Raw genomic sequence first — 26,860 nt, 5'->3', positions numbered from 1 at the left:
GTAAAATTGTCCCTAGTGCATGAAGAGTAGTGTTAATGTGTGGGGATTGCTGGTCGGTGCGGACTTGGTGGGCTGAAGGGCCTGTTTCAGCGCTGTATATCTAAACTAAACCTTTTTCTTTTACTCTTGCAGAATGTGTGTAATTTCCATATAATTTGTGTTTTTGAGTGTTTACTGAGTCTTTGTGAATGTGATGCTGCTGCAAGCAAGATTTTCATTGTAGCTGTACCTCACGGTACTTGTGCATATAACAAACTCGACTTGACTTGAAAAGTTCACACTCTCCATGCAAACTCCACTGGGTTATAACCCTGTGGGATATTTACCCCTTCCAAATCCTGCCTCTTACTCATCCTTGGAATTAATCATTCCACCCCACAAATCTATGCCTTAAACCTTTAAGCAATAAGGAGTAGGAGTAGAATTAGGCCATTCGGCCCATCAAGTCTACGCCACCATTCAATCATGGCTGATCTATCTCTCCTTCCTATCCCAATTCTCCTGCCTCCTCCCTGACACCCGTACTAATCAAATCTCCTTGATTAATATTTTATTAATCAGACATTTATACTAATAAGTCCCCTGACTCTGGTGTGCCCTATTTCTTCCTGAAAATGGTCTTTAAAACCCATGACTTTGACCAAGATTTTAGTAATCCGATGTTATCATTTCCTATTTTGAAAATACTTTTCTGGGTTTCTCAGGGAGTTTTGAACATTGAAGCCACTATTTATAGCGCCACTGAGTCCTTTCGCAGATACTGTCTGAGCCGCTGAGTTACTCCAGCTTTTTGTGTCTATCCTATAGCATAGAAATGGGCCCTTCGGTCAACCAAGCCGACCTTCAAGTGCCTTTCCAGACTAATCTAATGCACTAGCACTTGATCCGCAGCCGATTATGCTTTACCGTTTCAAGTGCTTCTTACATTTTGTAACGCAGTGCGAGTTGTTTTTACTTTAATTGCATTCAGCGTGGGTTTACGCTCCGTGAACATTTAAAAACCAGTGACTCCATGTTTGCTAACGTCAGGGGATATTAGCATTAACGTCACATCAAGCTTCAAGCGCAAACATTAACGTGGAATTCACGTGTAAACCAGGATAAGGGGAGTGTGTGTCGTCTATCTGCTTATTTCCATGTTTGAATTAAAATCTTTAGAGTCGATTGCAAATTAACCCTGCTCTTTTGTAATCTATTTGGCCCGGAGATTATATTCATTGCCCTGTCTGCGACGGATCCTGCTTTGAACTGCCAGTTGGCAGATGGTAAACAACGTGCAGGACTGCAGGTTCGCTCAGCGAACCACGTCAATAACTTCATGCCTTTCAGCCAAAAAGTATACCCGCCCTCTTTGCATGTTACAACAACAACAAAAACCCACACAAATCCCTTTGCGATAGTTACGGCGGCTTTATTTAACTTATATTTAGTTAGACCTAGATCGGTATTCGTTGCAAGCAGAGTACGTATGAAATGCACAATGAGACAGCGAGACAGCATCTATGGAGCGAAGGACAGATGCTGTTTCACCCGCTGAGTTTCTCCAGCATTTTGTCTACTTTCGATTTTCCAGCATCTGCAGTTCCTTCTTAAACATTCTGTTAGATTTAGCTCTGTGGGACTAAAGGAATCAAGGGATATGGGGACAAAGCAGGAACGGGGTATTGATTGTAGATGATTAGCCATAATTATGTTGAATGACGGTACTGGTTTCGAAGGGCCGAATGGCCTACTCCTGCACCTATTTTCTATGTTTCTAAACGGAGCCATGTTATTGCTGTAGATTCGTGATCCCAGTGGCTCGGCAGGGAAAGGAGATCAGCTCGGTGCAAGCTTATCCCAGCGCCAGACGCCGTGTAGAATAGGAAAGGTGGCTGTTTTAGTCCTCTGAACACTGCGAAATATAACTTTGGTGCGAGTTTTCCCCGGCTCCTTTGAACGCGGTGGGTGTGCCCAGCCCGCGTCTAACTCTGCGCTTGCAACTATGGAAACACTGTTCATTTCCAATTCAACTTGACGCACTGGCGATAAACAAGGGGCTCCCTGTCTCACAATGGCCACCAACTTTCAACTGCTCACTTCTACTTATTCCTACTGCAATACCTTGCGTGCTCAGAGAATCCCAACAACAACAACAAACACCACAAGAGAGTAGCAATCTTGTGTCTGTGGAATGGTCCAGATATTTATCTGATACCGATAAAATGCGCCATTATTTTGTTTTGAATGTAAACGGGACAGTTTGTCAAGTGGGGCGGGAGCACCTCACCGCAGCGGGCTGTGTTAGACTACCTTGAGCCCAGGCGGCTCTCTCTGTCTGACTGCGGCTGAGACCCTTGGCGGGGATTCACCTCCCCCTCTACCCCTCCCTCTCATCTCCCTCCCCCCCCCCTCTTTCCCGCCTCTCTCTCCCCTTCTCTTACCCTCTCTCCCCCTCCCTCCTCCCCCCTTTCCCGCCTCTCTCTCCCCCTTCTCTCCCCCCTCGTTCCAGCCTCTCTCCCCCTCTCGCTCTCCCTCTTTCCCCCCCTCGTTCCAGCCTCTCCCCCCACTCCCCTCTCTCCTCCCCCCCCTTCCCCCCCTCTCTCCCCCTCTCTCTCCTACCCCTACCCCCCTCTCTCTTCTCCCTCTCTTCTCGCCCTCCCCGCCCCGCCTCGCACCTTCTGTGTTTCACTGGAGAGCTGGCGTGTGTTAGGGACGTCACATGTTGTTTTGCTTTTTCGCCAGTCAATGTGTGTGTGTGATATTTACTGTTCGCCCTCCCACTTCGACAAGGAGAGAACGTAGAACAAGACGAAGAGCGTTGAGAGAGAGAGAGAGAGAGAGAGAGAAGGGAAGAAAAGAAAAACACAAACAAACCCACACTCACGGCGTTTCACATCTACATGTATATATGTGGAAGGACATTGTTTCAAAAGAATGGCGAGTCCGCCAACAGTGAAAGGCGGGTCGTCTGGTTCTCTGTGCCCGGCCAAGGTGAGGAAATGCGGCTACTTGAAGAAGCAGAAACACGGGCACAAGAGGTTCTTCGTGCTGCGGGAGCGGGGCGGCGGATGCCCGGCCAGGCTGGAGTACTACGAGAACGAGAAAAAGTGGAGGAACAAGTCGTCGGCCAAGAGGGTGGTCTCCCTGGAGTGCTGCCTGAGCATCAACAAGCGAGCGGACGCCAAGCACAAGTACCTGATCGCGCTCTACACTAAGGACGAGTACCTGGCAGTGGCGGCGGACAGCGAGCCGGAGCAACACAGCTGGTTTACGGCGCTGAGCGACCTGCTGCCCCCGGGCTCTGGCTCCTCGTCGCCGCTGCTGCCGCCGCCGCCTCCGCCGCCCTACACCGACCACAGCGACTACGGCCCCCTGCCCACCGCCCTCTACAAGCAAGTGTGGCAGGTCAACCTGAAGCCTAAAGGCCTGGGCCAAGTTAGGAATCTCAGCGGCGTTTACATGCTGTGCCTTTCGAGCCAGAGCATGGGCTTGGTGAAACTCAACTGCGAGCTGCCCTCGGTCAGCCTGCAACTGATGAACATCAGGCGCTGCGGCCACTCGGAGAATTTTTTCTTCATCGAGGTGGGCAGGTCGGCGTCCACCGGGCCCGGCGAGCTGTGGATGCAGGTGGACGACTCGGTGGTGGCTCAGCACATCCACGAAACCATTCTGGAGGCGATGAAAGCCATGAAGGAGCTGTGCGAGTTCCGGCCGCGCAGCAAGAGCCAGTCGTCCGGCTCCCATCCCATCTCGGTGCCCGGCCGCCGGCACTTGGTCCACCTGCCCCCCAGCCAGGCTGGGTTACTACATAGGAGGTCGAGGACTGACAGCATCGCCACCCCATCTCATGCTGGTAAGATTGTGCCGAGTCGTACGAGGACAGCCAGCGAAGGAGACAGCTCCGTGTGTAGACTAGAGTCTATGACCGGTAGCCCCATCAGTCCAAGCTCGGCGAGAACACACTTCAGCCGGTTAAACACCATGTCGAAAAACCCCAGGGCGATGCAGCCCAATTCTCTTCACCATAGCCAGTCGATGTCCATGCCCGTGTCTCATTCCCCCTTATCCGCCACCAGCCCAGTGAGCCTGTCCTCCAGCAGTGGCCACGGGTCTGCATCAGACACCATAGCTCGTCCATCCAGCGCTAATGCATCTGTCTCGGGTTCTCCAAGTGACGGAGGGTTTATTTCCTTTGATGAATACGGTTCCAGTCCTGGAGATTTAAGGCAGTACATGGGGTATAGGAACAACACTCCAGAATCCCTCACCTACACCCCGCCTGTACGAGAATGCAATGGGTTGTATGGTTACATGTTAATGGAAAGGCATGCTAGTGGCCGGTGTGGGCTCGGCTGTTCTCACATTGTAAGGGATGAAAGTTCTGATAAAAGTTACCGGAAGAGAACCTATTCCCTGACAACACCTTGCCGACAGAGAGCCATTTCACAGGTTTCTTCTGTTTCATTAGATGCATATACTTTAATGAAAGCTACTTGCATTGGCAATTCTGAACACCTGTCGTGTCCAGTCTCCCCCAACGTAGCCTACAATCCTTATCCAGAAGACTATTGTGACATTCAAGTAGGGTCCCAAAAGAATTCTGGGTGCAGTAACCTTGGTGATGATGGCTACATGCCGATGACCCACGGCATGGGGAATGTTCCTCACAAAAATGATGACTACATGCCAATGAGCCCCAAAAGTGTCTCTGCACCGAAACAAATAATTAATCCGCGATCACATTCACAAGTGAATGTAAGTGGATACAAGAACATTTCTCCTACTGGGTGCTGCTTACCTGATACCAGTCAATACAAGAGAATGTGGTGCGGGTCAAAGCTTTTGGTAGAAAGTTCTGACGGGAAGTTCACCTCGGACGAATACATGAATATGTCTCCTGTTGATCACTGTGCATCAGTTACGCCTCCAGATTGCTTTTTCCCTGTTAGTGAAGAACTTCCCAGATCCAGTGACTCTTTTTACACATTCCCCCAGTCTCATAAGCCTCATTGCCAGAAGGACGGGGGAAATGATCACTATGTTCTGATGAGTTTGCCACATGGTGTGATTCTTGAAGAGCCAGCATTGAACGTAAAGTGTGGCGCTCCTTCTGTGGTAAACCAAGCTGCACATTCACCAGTTAGGCAAAGTCTGGTGGATGGTTTAGCCCACCGAGAAAGAGTTATGAGACCCTCCAGACTGTCACTGGAGATGCTACGAGCCAACACACTATCGAGTCCAAATGAACCTGCTTCATTGCCTGAACCAAAAAGCCCAGGGGAATATGTCAGTATAAATTTCAGCAACAAATTTCCATACATTGCACCATCTGTGCCACATAAAAGTTCCTTATCTTTTCCGGATTCTGCAAATGTCCAGAAAGGTTTGCCAGTATCTGATTACATGAATGTCGATCTCAACTCAAAGTCACCAAAGAATGGATTTGTTTCCATCAGTTCCTTTGATACAATAACTGGGTCTACGGTGTCATGTCCCAGCAGAAATCTCCCCGTCGATGTTTTCCTGAAAAGTCAGGTTGGAACCAACTGTCTCGCCCACCCCTCAGAAGATGAGACGGAATATACAGAAATGGCATTTATAATGGCGACAACACCCCCTCTGCCTGTCCCTCCAAAACAAGTGGACAGCCCCACAACCGGGATGGAAAGACTCTCCCTGATAGATCATATGCCTGGGGTAGATGTTTTCATTCTTCCAAGCTTGGCACCCGATCCGAACCGGGGTGCTAAAGTTATCCGCGCCAACCCTCAGGGACGCAGACGCCACAGCTCGGAGACGTTCTCTTCCACAACGACTGTCACGCCTGTTTCACCTTCATTTGCTCATGACCCCAAGAGACACAGCTCAGCTTCATTTGAAAACGTTTCCCTCAGAAAGAATGAAGAAGCCGAAGCGGTTCAAGGAAGCCCGATCAGCCGTAAAACCTCAGCTGGAATTCAAAGTGGCCTGAATTATGTTGCCTTGGGCTTAGGGGATGACAATTTCTTGAGCTATGAGAAAGTGGCACAATATCAACTGACGCCTCAACGCAAGGAAATATCAACTTCACTGACGATGGTGCATATACCACCATAGACTTTGTGTCAAAGAATTTTGACCAAACAGCTGCTGTTGAAGGTTTGTTAACTTTATACTTATTTATGATGATGTCAAAGAATTTTGTCTAAGTATTGACTAGCTCTGAACATACTCCATAACCAGGAGGATCCAGTTTGTATTTTGGCCCATTGTTGCCAAATGTTCCCAATGATTTATTAATTAGGAAAAGCAAGATAGGATTTAGGAACTGCAGATGCCTGTTTTACCACACAAAAAAGACACAAAGTGCTGGAGTGAGTTAGCGGGTCAGGCAGCACCTCGCTCTGGAGGACATGGATAGATAATGTTTTGGGTCGGGACCCTACTTCAGATATGGTTTGGAATGGTTTAGTCATTGCTTTGACATTTTAATCTTGACATCTGTCTCACGCTTTGTTTTACGCTTAAAACAAAAGAAAACTATAACCTCAGTCGACAGAAAACCCAGACAATTATTTTCTCAACAGCGAAATGTGTTAATACACCTGGAATCACTTCCAGTTCTTCCTTAACATAAGTGCTATGAGCCTTGGTAAATATTGTAGTCTAGCTTAGAAATACGTTGAAAAGGACACCTGCTAGTTCATCTTTTGGTTTCAGTTTGACCGAGTAGTTCAAACAAAAACAAGTTTATTTCCATCATGGAAAACTAAACTGGCGTTACAGGCCCAGCATCTTCTAGAGATGAACACTAATTATGAACAAATTTTTATGTGAATATTTACAACACATTCTCCCAGTATGCAGGGTCATATTCCATGACTTTATTAACAATTTCAAGACAAAACTAATCACTTCAGACATTATTCCTCCTCTCTGATCCCTCATTCCACTAGCTGACAGTCCCGCTTGTGTTTTACCTTTCATTTAAGATTGTGCTTAAATTTAAAAGGGGTGAGGATGATTCTTGGTGGGTTAAATCCAAAATAAGTATTTCGATTATTATTTTGCCGATGTATTTTGAAGTCGGCTCTGTGATATGTGACGTTGTCATCAAGATTAATGAATAATCAGCAACATCAACAATTCAAACACCTCCGCTCGGTTCACAATAACCAACCTGATCTCCCGATGGCTCAGCACTTCAACTCCCCCTCCCATTCTGAATCCGACCTTTCTGTCCTGGGCCTCCTCCATGGCCAGAGTGAGGACCACCGTAAATTGGAGGAGCAGCACCTCATATTTCGCTTGGGCAGTTTGCACCCCAGCGGTATGAACATTGACCTCTAATTTCAGGTAGTCCCTACTTTCTCCTCTTCCCAGCTCTCCCTCAGCCCACTGTCTCCGCCTCTTCCTTTCATCTTCCCGCCCCCCCCCCCACCCTCACACCAGTCTGAAGAAGGGTCTCGACCAGAAACGTTGCCTATTTCCTTCGCTTCATAGTTGCTGCTTCACCCGTTGAGTTTCTCCAGCATATTTGTCTACCTTCAGCCAAAGCATTTGGTTTCCACATTAAAAAAAAGATTTATGCTCACTATACCACGTAATCTTTTATTGTAAACAAAACTAAAACTGCTGAAACCTGAGCTATGGAAGGTCAGTGTTATTCAGAATTCTAAAGATTCTTCATGTCTAAGTTTTACAATAGTTCCCAAAAATGGCAGCTACTAATTATAGCCCTGTTATATAACAAGGAAGAGAGAAAACTGAGAACTGCAGACCAGTAAGCCTGACATCAGTAGCAGGGAAATGCGAGAATCATCTGATGAAGGAAGTGTTCACTTTGAAAATAATAACGTCCCTTTTGGACTTATGAAAGGGACATTTCATAAGTTTGAGTTTTGAGGTTGAAACGAACAGAATAGTCAAGGGGGAACTATAGGTTGTATTTAAAATATACATGGTTGTCAATGTGTCAAATAGAGATTTTTAAAAGAGGATTTGATTGCGGTTTTACTAATATGCATTGAAGATTCGATAATGGACAGAAATTGGAGATGATGAGTATTTGGGTCAATTTCATGCTGGAACTGTGAACTGCTGCAAAGGCAGAGTGATGGTGCCTTAGCTGTTCGTTGTCTATAACAATGATTCGGATGAATATATTTTATCCAAGTTTGCTGATGATATCAGGTTGAGTGGTGCAATGAGTGATGGGGACACAGTGAAGCTTCAGGTGGACATGGGCTGGCTCATTGAATGGATGAGAATAAGGCAGGCGGTATATAATGTGGAAAAGATACACTTTGGTTCATCGCGTTCATCGTTTGCTAGCTCTTGTCCACTACTCCCTCAACCCCTTTACACTGGCTACTTCATACCCCCCCCCCCCCCACTCTCTCAGTCCATGGGTTTCAACCTAACATGTTCACTGTCCATTTCCCACCTTGATGCAGACTTACCCACTGAGTTCATCCAGCTACTCCTTTTATTTTGCTTATGTTCATCCACCTGAATTTCTACTGCTGAGGAGCAATACAATTGCTTAAACCTGTCAGGTTAGGCATCTTTTTTAATTTGTAGTGGGTGGGGGAGGGCACTGGTAAAGAGGCATGTAGTTGTTAGATATGGATGTACAATACATCCGGCAGATGTGGAGTTTAAATTGGCATCATGGTCGGCATATTCATCGGTCCGAAGAGCCTCGGCCCGAAACGTCACCCGTTCCTTCTCTCCAGAGATGCTGTCTCATGCTCCTGCTGAGTTACTCCAGCATTTTGTGTCTTTCATCGGGCTGAGGGACCTCTCCCGCTGCTGTACTGTTTTATGTTCTATGTTCAACTCTTAATTAAAATCCATAGGAATGACAAAAGACTTCTAAATGCTGCCTTTCAAGAACCATAATCCATAAGGGAAAAACAAAAAGTATTGACAATGTTTGCCAAGTTTTCCTCTTTTGCACTTTCCATGATGAGTTTCTGACGAATACAGGTATTTGAAAGCGGTTTCAGTTGATAGATTGGTGGATTATCTTATTATGGTTACAGGACCATGAACACATCTGATCAGGTTGCTCACATCCACCCCTGTGGCACACAGATGACATTATTGCAACAAAAAAAACCTAGTAAAATCTCTTTAGCTAGTGGACGAGCTGCAGCAGGTCTTAGATAAATTGAAAAAGACTCTCAACAAGTTGAGTCTTGTTCGGCATGATGTCAGTATATTATGGTAGGATTCCCATAACACATTTAATCAGGAAGTTGTTTTATTTCAAATTGGCCTTGGTGTCTGATTAGTCACTGAAATACACTGTTGAAAAACTGGATCGGTACCAGCCAAACAAAGAGGCAGCACATTCTGTCCATTCATGTAAAATAGCATGCAGAGTTGCCAAAAGGCTTCGAGAAAGGCAGCTTATTTGTAATTGGTAGTCTAGCACTAACTGCCACCCTGTCTGTGATTTATTTATTTTAGTAAATGCTTTTGCTTGGGGCAATAGTCAGAAAGCTGCTCACTTCCATACATGGCACACGTTGACATATTTTTCACAGACCCTCTGAATTGTACATACTGAGAAACAAACTTATTTTTGTGGATAAATGTGAGAAAATAATTGTTACATGCGCGTTGATAAATTGTCTGAGGCATTTTATGCAGCTATGTTTTTGTTTTGTTGGATTGTTCATCTGGTAAGAACTAAATGTACAAAGTACAGGGTGTGTGTTTGCCAGTTCCAAGGCAGAGTTCTTACTAATTTGTTTCCCAAATGTTCCTGAGAGTGTAGGTGGAATACTGTAGTTAAAAGATGGTCGCTATCTTGTGGTCTGTGCTGTTTCTGTACAGATCTAACTTTGCCCCCCTTCTATTTCTCTTCCACATGTTGAGCTTCGAACACATCTGAGAGAATCATGAAGTCATGCAGGAAAGAAAGCAACCTTTCACCCTATCACCCCTGTGCTGCTTAGCGAGCACTCATTAACACTACTCTTACACTATTTCCATTTTATTCGCACCGCATTCCTATTAACTCCAACCACCGCTCCCTGCAGATTACACCACTCTACCACTCATAGTCATAGAGTCTTAAGGGCATGTCCCACTTGGGCGTGATTTGCGCGTCATTTATGCGACATTATTTACGCGTCATGATGCGTGATGCGCACGTGACGCGCACATGGTGCGTGGTGACATAGGCAGTGACGAGCGGTTGCGCGTGGCGCCCCAGGATTTTGGGATTCACAAAATCTTCGTGTGCCACCTGCGTGACACGCAAATGACACCCAAGTGGGACAGGCCCTTTACAGTGTGGAATCAGGCCCTTCGGCCCAACTTTGCCCACTCCAGCCCACATGTCCAATTACACTAGTCCCACTTGCCTGCATTTGGCACATATCCATCTAAACCTGTCCTATCCATGTACCTGTTTAAATGTTTCTTGAATGTTGCGATAGTACTTGCCTCAGCTACTTCCTCTGACAGCTCGTTCCATACACCCACTACCCTTTGTGTGAAAAAAGTTACCCCTCAGGTTCCTATAAAATCTTTCCTCCTTCTCCTATAACCTATGTCCTCTGGTTCTCGGTTTCCCTACTCTATGCTAGAGATTCTGTGCGTCTACCCAATCTATTTTTCTCATGATTTTATACATCCCCATAAGATCACCCCTCATCCTCCTGCACTCCAAGGAATAGAGTCCTAGCCTGCTCAACCTCTCCCTATAGCTCAAGCCCTCGAGTCCTAGCAACATCCTCATAAATCCTCTCTGCACCATTTCCAGCTTGACAACATCTTTCCTATAACATTGTGCCCAAAACTGAACAAAATACTATAAATGCCTTCTCACCAATGTCTTATACAACTGCAACATGACCTCCCAACTTCAATACTCAATGCTCGGTCTGATGAAGGCCAATGTGCCAAAAACCTTCTTGACCACCCTATCTCCATGTGATGCCACTTTCAACAAACTATGTACCTGTACTCCGAGATCCCTCTGCTCTACAACACACCACAGAGCCCTGCCGTTAACTTTGTAAGCCCTGCCAGTCATTGTTCAACTACATTTTGTGGGAGTATTTACAGCAGCAGGCTAACCAACAAACCCCCACGTACTGAGAAGATAGTGGAACACCTAGTGGTCAGAGAGAGAACCATGCAAACTTTGCAAGGACAGCACTGGAGGTCAGAACTGACCAGGTTGTTGGAGCTATGAAACTGTGCCGCGTAGTGGTGCAGCAAGTAGAGCTGCTGTCTCACAGTGCAAGAGACCTGTGTTCGATTCTGATCTTGGATGTTGTCTATGTGGAGTCTTCACGTTCAAATTGTGACCGCGTGGATTTCCTCCGGGTGCTCCGGTTTCCTACAAAGACGCGCGGGTTTGCAGGTCAATTGGCCTCTGTAAATTGCCCCTGATGCGTAGGGAGTGGATGAGAAAGTGGTATGAAGTTGGCATGGACCACAGGGCCTGATTCCATGCTGTATCTCTAAACTAAACCAGTGACCTAACTAACTGTGGGGCTGTTCAACCATAATTCTTCTGCTCAAGATACCACCCAGCTCACCCTCATTACCATCTTTCTCAACACTTCATTCTCTAAATTGTTAGACTACTTGTCTGAAATCCAGTATTGAACAAATACAAATTTTCTGCACAAATGGAAGGGCAGCTTAGGCCACTGTCCTGAGACCCAATCACAACCTTCATCCTTTAGCCACCAACACCATTCTTCTTCCTGGGAATAGTTGGATGCTAAACCACAACATTTTGTCTGTTCGATCTCAAGTTGCATATTTAGGATATTTGATCAATTGATTTTCTGACAAAACATCAGATCATCATTATGACAGCCTACACGTTTTGAGGGATATGGACCAAACGCGGACAGGTGGAACTAGTGTAGCTGGGACATGTTGGCCATTGTGGTCAAGTTGGGCCGAAGGGCCTGTTTCCACACTGTATCACTCTATGACTATTTCTGTCCTGGTTCAATTAATTTACTGATGTAACCCATACCCATATATTTACTAACATACAATCCACCTTCTGCAACCTGAGGTTGGTCAAAATGCTTCCATTTAAGATCTTTAAGCAAATCAAGAGCATCTGAGGAAGGACATTATTGCCGTAGAGGGAGTGCAGAGAAGGTTCACCAGACTGATTCCTGGGATGTCAGGACTGTCTTATGAAGAAAGACTGGATAGACTTGGTTTATACTCTCTAGAATTTAGGAGATTGAGAGGGGATCTTATAGAAACTTATAAAATTCTTAAGAGGTTGGACAGGCTAGATGCAGGAAGATTGCTCCCGATGTTGGGGAAGTCCAGGACAAGGGGGAAATCCTTTAAAACCGAGATGAGAAGAACTTTTTTCACACAGAGAGTGGTGAATCTCTGGAACTCTCTGCCACAGAGGGTAGTCGAGTCCAGTTCATTGGCTATATTTAAGAGGGAGTTAGATGTGGCCCTTGTGGCTAAGGGGATCAGAGGGTATGGAGAGAAGGCAGGTACGGGATACTGAGTTGGATGATCAGCCATGATCATATTGAATGGCGGTGCAGGCTCGAAGGGCTGAATGGCCTACTCCTGCACCTAATTTCTATGTTTCTATCCCTGTGCTCACTGTTCCATTTTGGTTCATACTTTGGCAACATGTTAGTATTTTTTTAAATCAGGCTTCTCTGGATCTTCATTCATCTCATCCTCTATATCCACTAAACCTATGACTCTGGAGGTAGCTTTCACCACTCCAAATTGTAAACAGTCCTCCATTCACAGCCATGCCTTTTACTAGGCCACTAGGTTATTACCATTGCAAATTTCTTCATCTTTCATATATTTGCTTCTAACCATTCACAGCATCCCCTTCCTTCCTCCCAGAAAAGGAATCTGTTCTTCATTTCAGTTAAGTTAAAAAAAAAACTGTCTAAAATCTAACCATCATAAAAGTTGTTTTGGCTCAGTGTCCAACTTTGAGCAGACCTGTGCTTAACTCTTTGTGACTTTTTTCTACGTTAAAAATGTAATTCGAAGGCTAGTTGGCTTGATGAAAGAATCCATAATTGGCAACCCCTTTCAATTATTACATTTTTGATTAATACTTCCTGAAAAACATATTTCAGAAAACATTAACCTGTCATCAATTTTAATTGAAGCTGTAATAGGTTAAATTATCCAAAGAACCAAAATATTTATTTATTATTTAAGTAAAGAATGAGTTTCATCATCACGGTATAAATTTTACAAGCAATCTCACAGTTCTTGCTGAAGGAAATGTTGATAGGTCATAAGTGATGGGAGCAGAATTAGGCTATTCGGCCCATCAAGTCTACTCTGCCATTCAATCATGGCTGAGCTATCTTTCCCTCTTAACGCCATTCTCCTGCCTCTCCCCATAACCCCTGACACCCGTACTGATCAAGAATCTATCTCTACCTTAAAAGTATCCATTGACTTGACCTCCACAGCCTTCTGTGGCAATGAATTCCACAGATTCACCACCCTCAGACTAAAGAAATTCCACCTCATCTCCTTTCTAAAGGAACGTCTTTTAATTCTGAGCAGTATTCTGCAGGTTATGCAGTATTCTGGAATTGCAGTGGATATGCTTTGCAGTGCTCGTTACTTTGATTTTGACCCCTTTCTGCCTTTTGCAGAGACCACTCTGTCTGCAAAACATTGGTTCGCTTGTCCCTTTCCACCCAAATTAATCTTTCCCCAGGTACTTTCCCTTGCAACTGCAGGAGATATAACACATATCACTATACCTCCTCCCTCACATCCATCCATGGACTCCAGCATTCCTTCCAGCTCAGATAGAGGTTCATGTGCACCTCCTCTAACCCCACATACTGTATTTTGTATTCCCGATGTGGCCCCCTTTACATTGGTAAGACATAATATAGATTATGCGACCAGCGGGCCAAACTTGTGCTCGGTCTGCCCACGCCTGTGGGATCTCCCAATTGTTAACCATTTTAACTTCCCTTCCTATACTAACCTTTCTATCCTGGACCTCACACAAAATGGAGGAACAACACCTTGTATTCAACTTTAGTAGCTCACCACCTAATCGTATGAGCATTGAATTCTCGCCCCGACAACTCTCCCCGCTCCTTTCCTGTCCCCAACTTGGATTCACATCCATTTGTTGCCTCCCATCTCCCCCTGCCCCTTATATTCCTTCCTCTGGCTTCACAATTCTCATCTCTTCTATCCGTATCCCACACAATTTGTCTCTTCCTCTCTGGTGTTTGTCCAGCCACTGATCCATCAACACCTCCCTTATCTGCATCCACCTTCCACTCATAGGCAGACACAAAATGCCGGAGTAACTCAGCGGGACAGGCAGATCTTTGGATAGAGGGAATGGGTGATGTTTCGGGTCGAGAACGTTCCTTGGGGTCGTGACCCGAAACGTCACCCATTCCTTCTCTCCAGAGATGCTGCCTGTCCCACTGGGTTACTCCAGCATTTTGTGTCTATCTTCGGTGCAAACCAGCATCTGCAGTTCCTCCTGCACCTACCATTTGCTAGACTTTGTTCTGTCCCCACCTCTATTCCTGGTTCCCTCCACAATCAATCTGAAGAAGGGCCCCGACCCGAAATGTAACTTATCCATGTTTTCCAGACCTGCTGAGGGTCCAGCACTTTCTGTCTTTTTTTTCCAAAAACTTGCTAATTCATGATGTGCCAACGAATAATTGTAAACTCCCACATTAAAAAAAAAATACTGGCTTGTGAAACAGATCAAGAAAGGGTTGAAAATGATCATAGTTGCAAGATCAAAGACAGAACATTCAAGGCCTGTACCTAGTGCAACAACGTTGAGTTTGATATATGTTACAATATTAGTGATGAAATAATTCAGCCTTTCTGTTCGAGGCTCAGTTCATTCACCCTGAGTGTTGGTTCCAGTCCTCCTGCTAGAGGCTCTCCCCCCTAAGTAGGCCCAAAGTATTAGATCATTCAACTGCACCCATTCACAAAGAAATCAATACTATCAATTCACTCTCTACAGCAGCCCAGTGAGTTAAAGCCATTGCAGTATTCCAACCCAGTCGGTAGGTTTCCTTTAATGGTGCTGCTTCTTTGTCTGTGTGTTTCTCCCCCTGCTGCTTCAGAAATGCTCAGCTTTGCTGAGTAGCTCAATAGGTATTTACCATGGGTGGTCTGCCTTCACAAAGGTCTGTGCAAAGATGTCAGGAGAAGCACTGCAGTTTATTGCACTGATGCAAGCTGAGAATGATTACCAAAGTCCCTGCTTCTGAGCATTCAGACGAGGACCGAACAAGGTTCAGTTATCTGGTATTCTCAAATAGTTTTCTCATTTGGGCACAGGAAGAATAACCTTTTGGATGTGGGCCTAAGTGTAGGAATTGATGCCTCTTGGAACTGTCCTTCAGCAAAAGAAGAACAGAAAAAAGTATGCGGCTGAAGCCATTAAATCAGTTCATGGCCAAAGACACAAAATGCTGGAGTAACTCAGCGGGACAGGCAGCATCTCTGGAGAGAAGGAATGGGTGACTTTCCAAGTCTTCAGATGGTCTAACAGCACATTTAAAGCAGAAAAGAGAATAGAACATGATGAAAATGTGACTGGCAAATGTTCTTATTAAGAAAAAAGAACAAGTAATATAAAATCTATGACAACACATTTTCAAACAACCTGGGAAACCATTTTAAGGAAATGTTATATGTAATATTAGTATTGTTTTATTCATGCCATTTGTAATAAGAGACAGTGGAAAAACATTGTTTAATCTATTATTCAGGCATCATACATACATGATTACAATAGGTAATGCAAAAAGAGAAAGGAAGGAATGCAGAATATAGTGTTATAACTACAGAGAATGTGCAGATGAGCAAAGTGCAAGAGGGCGCCACGGTGGAGCAGCGGTAGAGTTGCTGCCTTACAGCGAATGCAGCGCCAGAGACCCAGGTTCGATCCTGACTATGGGTGCAGTCTGCATGAAGTTTGTATGTTCTCCCCGTGGCCATGTGAATTTCTCCGAGATCTTTGGTTTCCCCCACAAAGACGTAAAGGTTTGTTGGTTAATTTGCTAAAAAAATTGTCCCTAGTGCGTGTAGGATAGTGTTAATATGTGGGGATCGGTGGTCATCGCGGTCCCGGTGGGCTGAAGGGCCTGTTTCCGCGCTATATCTCTAAACTAAACTAAAGCTGCAGCAAGTTAGATTGGGAATGCATCCATGGCATATGAGAGGTCTGCTCAAAAATCTAATAACAGAAGGGAAGCAGCCATTATTGAATATGTTCATAAGTGATAGCAGCAGAATTAGGCCATTCACCCCATCGAGTGTACTCCGCTGTTCAATCATGGCTGATCTATCTTCTCCCCATAACCCCTGACACCTGTATTAATCAAGAATCTATCTATCTCTGCCTTTAAAATATTTATTGACTAGGCCTCCACAGCATTCTGTGGCAATTAATTCCACAGATTCACCACCCTAACCACAGATTCTCCCCATAACCCTTGATATCCATGATATATAATGGACCATTCTTTCAAACTTTTGGATCTTCTTCCTGATTGTGCTCTATGGGCCAGGAAGTCCAGGATCCAAATGCAGAGCCTAGAATGTTACGACACTGGGATGTCGCCAAGAATTTCCGTACAAATTAATAACTTTGGAACAAGAGTGTTAATCCATGATGTATCATTATTTTATTGTTTACAGTTTTGCTTTCTTTTTGGGCCTATCCGTTTTTTTATCCTCTTATTATAAGGTCATAAGGAATAGGAGTAGATTTAGACCACTCGGCCCATCAAGTCTAATGTGCCATGCAATCGTGGCTGATCTATCTCTCCCTCCTAACCCCATTCTCCTGCCTTCTCCCCATAACCTCTAACACCTGTAGTTATCTTTCAATGCCCTGTTTACACCTCCTTAAGGCAGATCATGGCTTCACCAACATTTCTCAATTGGCACCACCATCGTCTGTATCATGCAGTCTCCAACTTGTTTGATTTTGAAGTATCTAACGGAAGATTACCAACGTGAAATGTTAACTCTATTTCTCTCTCGCTCCAAATGCCATTCCTAGCATTCTTTGTTTTTTATTCCAGTGAGAGGTTGCTTGCAGTTACTCAGATCCTGCTAAAACAGGATGGTGTCAGAAAAAAAAACTTTGATTTATTCCTTTTGTTACGACGTGACCTGTACAAGAGGAATTAGTTACACCTGAACTGGAGGGAGACAAAATATCCTGGCAGGCTGGTTTGCTAGTGGTACTCGGATGGGTTTAAACTAGATTGGGGGGTGGGGGGGGGGGGGGGGGGGGGGGGACTAATGCAGGACTGGAAATGTATGCTTGGCATATGAGGGTCTGCTCAAAAATCTGATAACAGATGGGAAGAAGCCAATGCAGGTCTGAGGCAGGTGAAAGGATGGAAGATAATATGGAAGGTGATGAAATGAAGATCAGTTAAACAGGAAAGGCAGCAGCAGGGCAGAGAACAAGGAAGGACCGTGGGATTGCATTGCGTTTATTTTAATGCATGAGGCCTGACGGGTAAAGAGGATGAGCTCAGGGAGTGGAAATGTGACAGGGAAGTTGTAGCCATATCGTAGGGGGTGTAGGTGTATTGATTAAGGATAATGTCACAGCACTAGCCAACTGGATAGAGAATTGGTTTCATGGAAGAAAGCAGAGGGTGCTGGTGGAAGGTTGGGTTTTCAGACTGGTGGCCTATGACTAGTGGTGTGCCTTGGATTGGTGCTGGGCCCATTGCTGTTTGCCGTTTACAATGATTTGGATGAGAACGTACATGGCATGATTAATAAGTTTGCTGATGACATAAAAGTGGGTGGCATTGTAGATAGTGAAGATGGTTGTCAAAAATTACAGCTATATCTTGATTAGATGGGAATGTGGGCTGAGAGATAGTTTATGTAGATAACCGTGAGGTGTTGTATTTAGGGAAGTCTACCAGGGCAGGACCTACACATTGGACACAAGACACTGTGGAGTCCTACAAATCATAGGACTTCAGGCTTATATTAATTGGAGTTTAGAAGGATGAGGGGGAATCTTATAGAAACATATAAAATTATAAAAGCACTGGACAAGGTAAATGCAGGAAAAATGTTAGGGATATGGGGAGAAGGCTGGCACGGGTTATTGATTGGGGACAATCAGCCATGATCACAATGAATGGCGGTGCTGGCTTGAAGGGCTGAATAGCCTCCCCCTGCACCTATTTTCTATGTTTATAGTTCCCTGAAAGTGGTGTCACAGATAGATCGGGCAGTCAAGAAGGCCTTCAGTACATTGGCCTTCATCAGCCAAGGTATTGAGTACAGAAGTTCGGATGTTATGTTACAGTTGTATAACACATTGCTGAGGCTGCATTTGGAGTATTATAGGAGGAATGTTGTTAAGCTGGAAAGATTGCAAAGAAGATTTACGAGAATGTTGCTAGGACTTGAGGGCCTGAGCTAAAGGGGGAGGTTAGGCAGGCTAGGACTTTATTCCTTGGAGTACTGGAGGCTGGTGATCTTATAGTGGTGTATAAAAACATGAGGGTGTTAGATAGGATGAATGTACAGAGTCTTTTATCCAGAGTAAGAGAATGAAGAACCAGGGGACATAAGCTGAAGATGAGGGAGGAAAAATATAGTAGGAACCTGAGGGGCAACTTTTTTACACGGATATTTGATCGAGTTGCCAGAGAATGGAGTTAAGGCAAGTACTTTAATAACATTTAAAAGACATTTAGACAGGTACATGGATAGAAAAGGTTTAGAGGGATATGAGCCGAACACGGGCAGGTGAGGCAAATGTAAACAGGCAAGTTGTGGACAAGTTGGGCCGAAGGGTCTGTATCCATGCTGAATGATTCCAAAATTCCATGATCTGACTGAAAAATGTTTATAACGAATACTTAAGTAAAACGATGTTTGCTTAAATCTATTATTTTCTTTGGCCACTAGTTCAATGAACTGTTTGGCGTTGCAGGGATTTGTGAGGACATATTTCATAGATAGTCTTGCAGGAATACAACACTCCAAGGCTGTCAAACCTATTTAAAATAGAAGTAAATGCAAATATATATATTCATGCTACTAAAACATTGAATCCTGTGGCATGTTTAAGAAATATTTATGCATCTGCTTTGTATTTCCTAATTGGTTAATTCAGTGGGTCATCATTAATTGGAACTCATTCTTTGAGAGAAGTACATGTTTTGCAGATGTATTTAAAGGTTGAGTTGGTTTCATGATTGTAACTCACTGGACATTAATGATACTTTACAAAAACAACGGAGCCAATTGCCTGCCAGTTGTCAGGTAGTGGAATGCAGACAGCCCGACCAAAGGTTGAGCAGCTTCCTGTTTTGTGTTCTAAAGAGTTAGGCAATTTTTGTTTTTGAAATGAGAAGGTTATTAGTCTTGAGGGAAGGGAAAGGTATTGCTCAACTCTATCTCCCATTAAATGACGGTTGTTTGAACGTTTCAGTTACAGGTAAGCAAAATAGCCCTTTCACCATGCCGACTACGCCTATTTATGCTAAACTCATTTGCCTTTACTAAACGCATGTCTCTCCATGCCTTTCCTATTTAAGTCGCTGCCCAAAAGCCTTTCAAACATTGTGATAGTACTTGCATCTACCACCTAATTTGGCAGCTGGTTCCAGATCACCACCATCCTTTATGTGGAATTACCGTTAACCTTCTTGAATGAATGAATGATCTTTTATCGTCACATGTACCGAGGGTACCTAGGTAGAGTGAGAAGCTTTGTTGTGCATGCAGCCCAGGCAGTACACAAATATCACCACGTATTGGCACCGACAAAGTTACTAAAGTACCGGACAGTCTTATCTGCTGCCTGCAGCCGCACATGGCTGTAGATAGGACTTTTCGGTACTTTAGTAACGTTGTCAGTGCAAACACGTGACAACATTTGTGTACTAGTTGTGTACTGGCATAACATGCTGTCCTTTCACAAGGTCTCGTATGTAATGCTAGTTTGGAAAGTTAGATTAGATTGAATCCAAGGTGAGGCAGGCAATTGGATTCAACATTAACTTTTGGAGGAAGGGGTCAAAGGGTAGATGTCTAGGATAGACAAAAATGCTGGAGAAACTCAGCGGGTGAGGCAGCATCTATAGAGCGAAGGAAATGGGCAACGTTTCCGGTCGAAACCCTTCTTCAGACTGATGTGAGGGTGGGGGTCGGGGGGGGGGTGGCGGGAGGAAGAAAGGAAGAGGAGGAGCCAGAGGGCTGAGGGAGATCCGGGAAGGGGAGGAGAAAGTAAGGACTACCTGAAATTAGAGGTCAATGTTCATACCGCTAGGGTGCAAACTGCCCAAGCGAAATATGAGGTGCTGCTCCTCCAGGACAGAAAGGTCGGATGGGAGGGGGAGTTGAAGGGCTGTAGATGTCTAGGGTTGTTTATCTGATTTGAATCCAGTGGCCAGTGGAGTGCCGCAGGGGTGGGTACTGTATCCACCGTTATTTGTCGTATACATTACCTATTTGGTTGCCAGTATAGTATTTAACAGCAAAGTTTGCACATTACATCATAATTTGGGGACCTCATTGATACGCACACAATAGTGAAAGGCTTGGATGGAGTGGATGTGGAGAGAATGTTTCCACTTGTGGGAGAGTCTAGGACTATAGGTCATAGCCTCAGAATTAAAGGATGTTCTTTTATGAAAGAGATGAAGAGGAATTTCTTTAGTCAGAGGTTGGTGAATCTGTGGAATTCATCGCCACAGAAGGCTGTGGAGGCCGTCAGTGGATATTTTTAAGGCAGAGATAGGTAGATTCTTGATTAGTATGGGTGTTAGAGGTTATGGGGAGAAAGTAGGAGAAAGGGGTTAGGAGAGAGAGATAGATCAGCCATGATTGCATGGGGGAATATTGATAGGCCGAATGGCCTAATTCTACTCGTATCACATGACTTTATGACCTTAAGACCTAATTGGTGTTTTAGTGGATAGTGAGGAAGGATCTTGAAGTTTATTAAGTTTAGTAACAGAATCTAGATCAGTTGGGAAGATATAAGCGAGTTCGGTATTCTGAAAAACGAAAGGAATCATGGGATTGTCAAAGGTCAAATGCTATGAATAAACATCGAACAAAACGCTGTAGATACAGTGAGTGTAGTTTGTGTCCGTTTTTTGTTGTCATTTTTCAAGGTTGAATTTGTCAGGGGGCAGATAGAGGGAGCAGATACGAGTGGGAGACCGGTGGGGGAGGGGGGGGGGGGGGAGACTGGGTCGGCAGAGACATTCTTGGCTGCCACACGGACACAGAACCGCATCTCATCCGCAGGCAGGATCGAACCCGGGTCCCCGGCGCCGCAAGCGCTGCTGAACCGCCACTGGACCGTCCCCCCCCCCCCCACCCCCCCCACTCAAGTGTCCCATCCCCGCCCATGGGGGGCAGCCGGAGACCTCCGGACCGATGGGACACCGGCCCCCAGGCCAACAGCCAGCGCGGAGAAGTGCCAACCTCAGCTCACCTCTGCCTCTCCCGCCGGGCCAACAGACAGCCCTGGACCGACGACATCAGCGGCCCCAAACCCACAGCCAGCGCGGAGAAGAAGCAACAACTCCAGCCCAACCCTGCTCCAATTCCAGAGGAAACCGCTCCCAGATGGGCCGCTACGGCGACAAGTGCGAGTTCGCCCACGGCCTGGCCGAGATGCACTGCCTCAGCCGCTACGCCAAGTACAAGCTGTACCTTGCACACCACCGGCTTCTGCCCCTACAGTACCTGCTGCCACTTCATCCACAGCCCTGAGGATGAGCGATGGCCCCTGCCTTGCCTGCGCCAGAGCGCCAGCTTGGCTCAGCCTCCTCCAGCCCGGCGCTCGACTGGGCCAAGCTGCAGGCGGCCTTCAGCCCCGACCTGGAGTTGGAGCAGGCCCGGACTCTGGGCTTGGGGCTGGGCAAGGGAGGGGGAGGAGATTGCTGTTGCCGCCAGCACCACCATCACCAACAGCACCAGCGGGCGCGTGGCCTGCCGATGGCCAGCAGGAGTCCGTCCCCAGACTCTCTCTCCGACTAGGACGACTCCAGCAGCAGCGGTTCCGAGTTGCCCGTCTTCGAGCTGGGCCAGCGGCTGCCCATCTTCAGCAGGATCTCGGTGTCGGGGTGAGGGGAGGGGGGTGGAGGTAGAGGGCTGTCGGCCAACCTGGCGGGACAGGCAGAGCCAAGCTGGAGCCAGCGGCTGCATGTCCGGGGCCGCAGAGCCAGCTCAGGGCCACCCCGGCAACTCAGCAGCAACTCAACAGTGCCGGAGAGCCAGGCCCGGCCTCGACCATGGACGAAATGCAAGCCTGCACACAACGCAGCACCACCATTGCCGAGACTGGTTATAGCAAGTGACCTATGGCCTGGGCATGCGCAGTCGGAATACCGAACTCACTTATTGCAAGTAATGTCAGAGTGGAGAGCCAGCTGTGTGAAGATGCATCTGCTGTGGATCTGGTGTTGCGGTGGGCGAATTGAAGAGGGACAGGTCATCAGTCAGGCAGCAGTCGACAAACACGATCTGATCCTGGTCGCCTTTGTAAGATATTACTGCTTTAGCATGAAGATAGAAACAAAGCACAGATTTTCAGTCCACGCTGTTGCCAGTGTGGGTCTTCTTTATTTGACAAAAGTACACTGCTCATACTCACACATTCATAACACTGATAAGATATTGAATGTTATCATGTGTAGGAAGGAACTGCAGATGCTGGTTTAAATCGAAGATAGACACAAAATGCAGGAGTAACTCAGCGGGACAGGCAGTATCTCTGGAGAGAAGAAATGGATGACGCTTTGGGTCGAGACCCTTCTTCAGATTGATGTTTTGGGTCAGGGCAATTCATCAGAACCAAATGACCTATGTGCCAGACCTATGACACAAATCATACCATTCTAATACTCAGTTCTTAAAGTTACAGTTACCTATGCACTATTATATATACTACATGCATCAAAACCAACCTCTTGAAACACACCATCACAATAGACATGAGTGCCACTGGTTGGTAGTCATTGAGACAGTCACCTTGTCAGTATAGATAGACACAAAATGCTGGAGTAACTCAGCGGGACAGGCAGCATCTCTGGAGAGAAGGAATGGGTGACGTTTTGGGTCAAGACTGTCAGTGAATTATGTTTAAAGTGAAGAAACAACATCTACATACATTGCTTCCATGCATGGTCTCACCAAGGTAGTATTACAGAAATATTGATCTTGTAGTCCTAACTGCTAATTTGTTTGCTGCATCTGCATATTTATTTTCTATATTTTATGAACTTGTATACCAACATCCTTCTATTACGCTAATATTTATTAGTTTCCTATTTTTAAAAAGTTAGTTGGGATTAAAAATTTGGTTGCCCAGTAATAATTAAAATAATTTTGGAGTAGTTTGATTTGGGCACTTTATATTGTGGGTCATATTTCCACAGCAGGCATTTCAATTCTTTAATTAATCTGAGATGAGTGATTAGCAATGTTGACCACAAAATTAAGCCCCTGTCCCACGATGCGAGTTTACCCAAGAGCTCTCCCGAGTTTAAAAGAAAATCAAACTCGTGGTAAGTTCATCATATTTTTTTCGTGGTAAGTTCAAGAGTATTTTTTTACTCTTGGACATTTTTCACAGTGTTGAAAAAGCTTCACGAGTTACCGTGTTTCCCGGCTGTTAGCATTACGAGCCGCTACGAGATATGCATGAGCTCCTACGTACCCGCTACGTACCCGCTATGTACATTCTCTGAGTTTGAATCGGGGGGAAAACTCGGGAGAACTCTTGAATTACCTCGTACAGTGGGACAGGGCCTTTACCAGATTGTTGTTTAAAAGCCATCTAGTTCACTAATGTTTTTCAAGGGAGGAAGTCTATTATCCTTGATAGACACAAAATTCTGGAGTAACTCAGCGGGACAGGCAGCATCTTTCGAGAGAAGGAATGGGTGACGTTTCAGGTCGAGACCCTTCTTCAGACTGGGAGGGGAAAGGGAAGCGGGAGATATAGATGGTGATGCAGAACAAAGACAGGAAAGATATGCAAAAGAATAACAATGACCAAAGGAGCAGTCCATTGCGAGTTCTGTGGAGAGAAGGAATGGGCGACGTCACATGTCGAGACGAAGTGGTTCGACCAGAAACGTCACCCATTCCTTCTCTCCAGAGATGCTGTCTGTCCCGTTGGGTTACTCCAGCATGTTGTGTCTATCTTCGGTGTAAACCAGCATCTGCAGTTACTTCCTACACAGGCTATCATCCTTACCACTTCAGGCCAACACATTGCTCTATGCTCATCAATATTGTTGCTGCATTAGTGATCAATTAAATGATCGAACAAACATAGTTTGAGGCCAATTCTGGAGAGCCAATAAATGAGACCTTGGTGGACGAAATTCCAAAAATGAAGAAATTAATTGCTTGCCTTCTGCCATCTCCCTGTATACCCGCTCATCCTGTTTTTGTCTCTTTCCACCATCCTCAAACTTATTGCAATAATTTTCAATAACACCAGGGAAATATTTATATGGAAACAGCGTTGTGTTTATACTGCAAGTACAATAACTGAAATATGAGTAAAGAGCGGCAAGCATTTAATTCTAACCATGTTCCAGCGAGTTCCTCCTCCCAAATTAATACCAAAAAGTGTCACAGTACACAAGGGGCAGCACGGTGGTGCAGCGGTAGAGTTGCTGCCTTATTGCTGCAGAGACCCAGGTTCAATCCTAACTGCGGGTGCAGTCAGTATGGAGTTTGTACGTTCTCCCTGTGATCGTGTGGGTTTTCTGCGGGCTCTCCGGTTTCCTCCTAATGTGTAAGATAGATTTACTGTAGTGTATAGGTATTTGCTGGTCGGCACGGACTCGGTGGGCCGAAGGGCCTTTTTCCAAGCTGTATCTCTAAACTCAACTAAAGGAAACAAAGCCATTGTGCATTTGCAAAACAGGCAGCCGTCTGGTGTCAGGATCCATAAGCACAGCTAATGCAGCTGCATTTGTGGAACAGTGTTAGAACAGTTTCTCTTGGTTTAAACCAGCATCTGCAGTTCATCCCTACACATCTCTCTCTGGTTCTATGTTTTGGTCCCCCACTTACCTTTCTTATCAAAATCCACCCTTTGCACATGTTGTCTTCTCCACTTCTCATAAGGTATAAGTGTTAGGAGTTTTGCAGTTTCCTCATCGACTATTTGTAATCTGCATTCTCGAATTGACACACGCTTTGAGGCTTTGTACTGGACAAATAATCCTCCTTATGGGAGATGCAACAGATACTGAAGATATTAGGTAATATGAACTGATTGAAAGTGTGTCATTAAAGCACAAAGATTTGAACACCCAAAGAGTTGTGAATTTGTGGAATTCTCTGCCACAGAAGGCAGTGGAGGCCAATTCACTGGATGAATTTAAAAAGAGAGTTAGATAGAGCTTTAGGGGCTAGCGGAATCAAGTGGTATGGGGAGAAGGCAGGCATGGGTTACTGATTGTGGATGATCAGCCATGATCACAATGAATGGCGGTGCTGGCTCGAAGGGCCAAATCTCCTCCTGCACCTATTTTCTATGTTTCTATGAGCAGAATTAGCCCATTTAGTGCATCTGGTCAACTCTGCCATTCAATCATGGCTGATCTATCTCTCCCTCCAAACCCCATTCTCCTGCCTTCTCCCCAGAACCCCTGACACCCATACTAATAATATACACCATATACACCAGAGTGCAATGAAATTTCTAGTGTGCATGGAGCTCAGAGAGTAAACATTAAAAATAGTAAGTACACAATAAATACAACAATGAATGCAAATACAGCAGAATGGTGCAGAGTGTAGTGCAAACTGAACTAGAAAAAAATGCTTAAGTGCAATAATGTAATAACTGAATGAGATATAGTTAAGAGTAAGATTAGGCGCCATCAATGGGGAAGGGAGTATTTAAGAGGTGATTAGTTCATAAGTAGTGGGGAAGAGACTGTTCTTAAGTTTGGGTGTCTGGGCTTTCAAGCTCCTGTTTCCTCTCCCAGAAGGAACAAGAGAGAAAAAGGGAATGTCCAGCATGGCAGGCACCTTTGACGATACTTATAGCCTTCCTGATCCACCGTGAAATGATTATAATATGTAGCTGTTTTCAGGAATTACGTCGCTCCCATCATCCAGAAAATGGCTGAAGGCTAAAGCTAATGGTTCAGAGGCTTTTCTTTTTGTCGAGTCACAACCTCTTTAGCTGGTAAACACAGAATATTTATCTTCCAGCAGATGGCAGTCCCGGAGATTTGTGCACCTGCCATTACGAGTACAACACACCAGTGATCAACCCTCCTTTGTTGACGGCAATTGGCTAATGACTTCAAATCATTTGTTTTCCATTTCAAATATAATATGTGTCCTTCAGCTGAGAAGAAACAGCACAGGAAGTCGTGGTAAAAAATAACTGCGGAAGGCAAAGAAAGGAAAACCCCTCTATTAAGCTGAACTTTCTGTATTTAATCCATCAATTGCCCTGTAATCTGATTGCTTGATGACATTTCTTTCAGCTTAATTCAGTTCAAGATATGTGATCTGTTGTGAAATATGATAGAGTTATAGAGTGGTGCAGTGTGGAAACAGGCCCTTCGGCCCAACTTGCCCAGCTGCACTAGTCCTGCCTACCCGCGTTTGGTCCATATCCTTCCAAACCTGTCCTATCCATGTACCTGTCTAAATGTTTCTTAAACCCTGCCTCAACTACCTCCTCTGGCAGCTTGTTCAATACACCCACCACCCTTTACGTTGTGGCCTTGACAGTGACATGATAATGACCTATACTTGGTCATTTTAAACAACTCCACAACATCATCCAGACAATGCCTGGCCTGATTTGTACCTTTGAATTCAATTGCACAGGATAAAATAGAGT

General features: G+C 45.2%; 1 protein-coding gene across 1 annotated transcript in view; it reads left to right on the top strand.

The window, feature by feature from the left end:
- The first annotated feature begins 2,617 nt into the window (after positions 1 to 2,617).
- The window catches only part of irs2 (insulin receptor substrate 2), a 45,592-nt gene continuing 21,349 nt past the window's right edge, over positions 2,618 to 26,860 (top strand). Inside the window, exon 1 of the mRNA XM_033022213.1 lies at positions 2,618 to 6,120. Within this exon, the coding sequence (XP_032878104.1) occupies positions 2,917 to 6,078 (3,162 nt within the window). The 5' untranslated portion in view covers positions 2,618 to 2,916 and the 3' untranslated portion in view covers positions 6,079 to 6,120. The remainder of the gene's footprint in view (positions 6,121 to 26,860) is intronic.

Source organism: Amblyraja radiata, chromosome 6, assembly GCF_010909765.2.
Source record: "Amblyraja radiata isolate CabotCenter1 chromosome 6, sAmbRad1.1.pri, whole genome shotgun sequence".
In the NCBI taxonomy this organism is placed as follows: Eukaryota; Metazoa; Chordata; class Chondrichthyes; order Rajiformes; family Rajidae; genus Amblyraja; species Amblyraja radiata.
The sequence above is the reverse complement of the archived record's forward strand: the minus strand, read 5'-3'. Positions and strand labels throughout refer to the sequence as shown.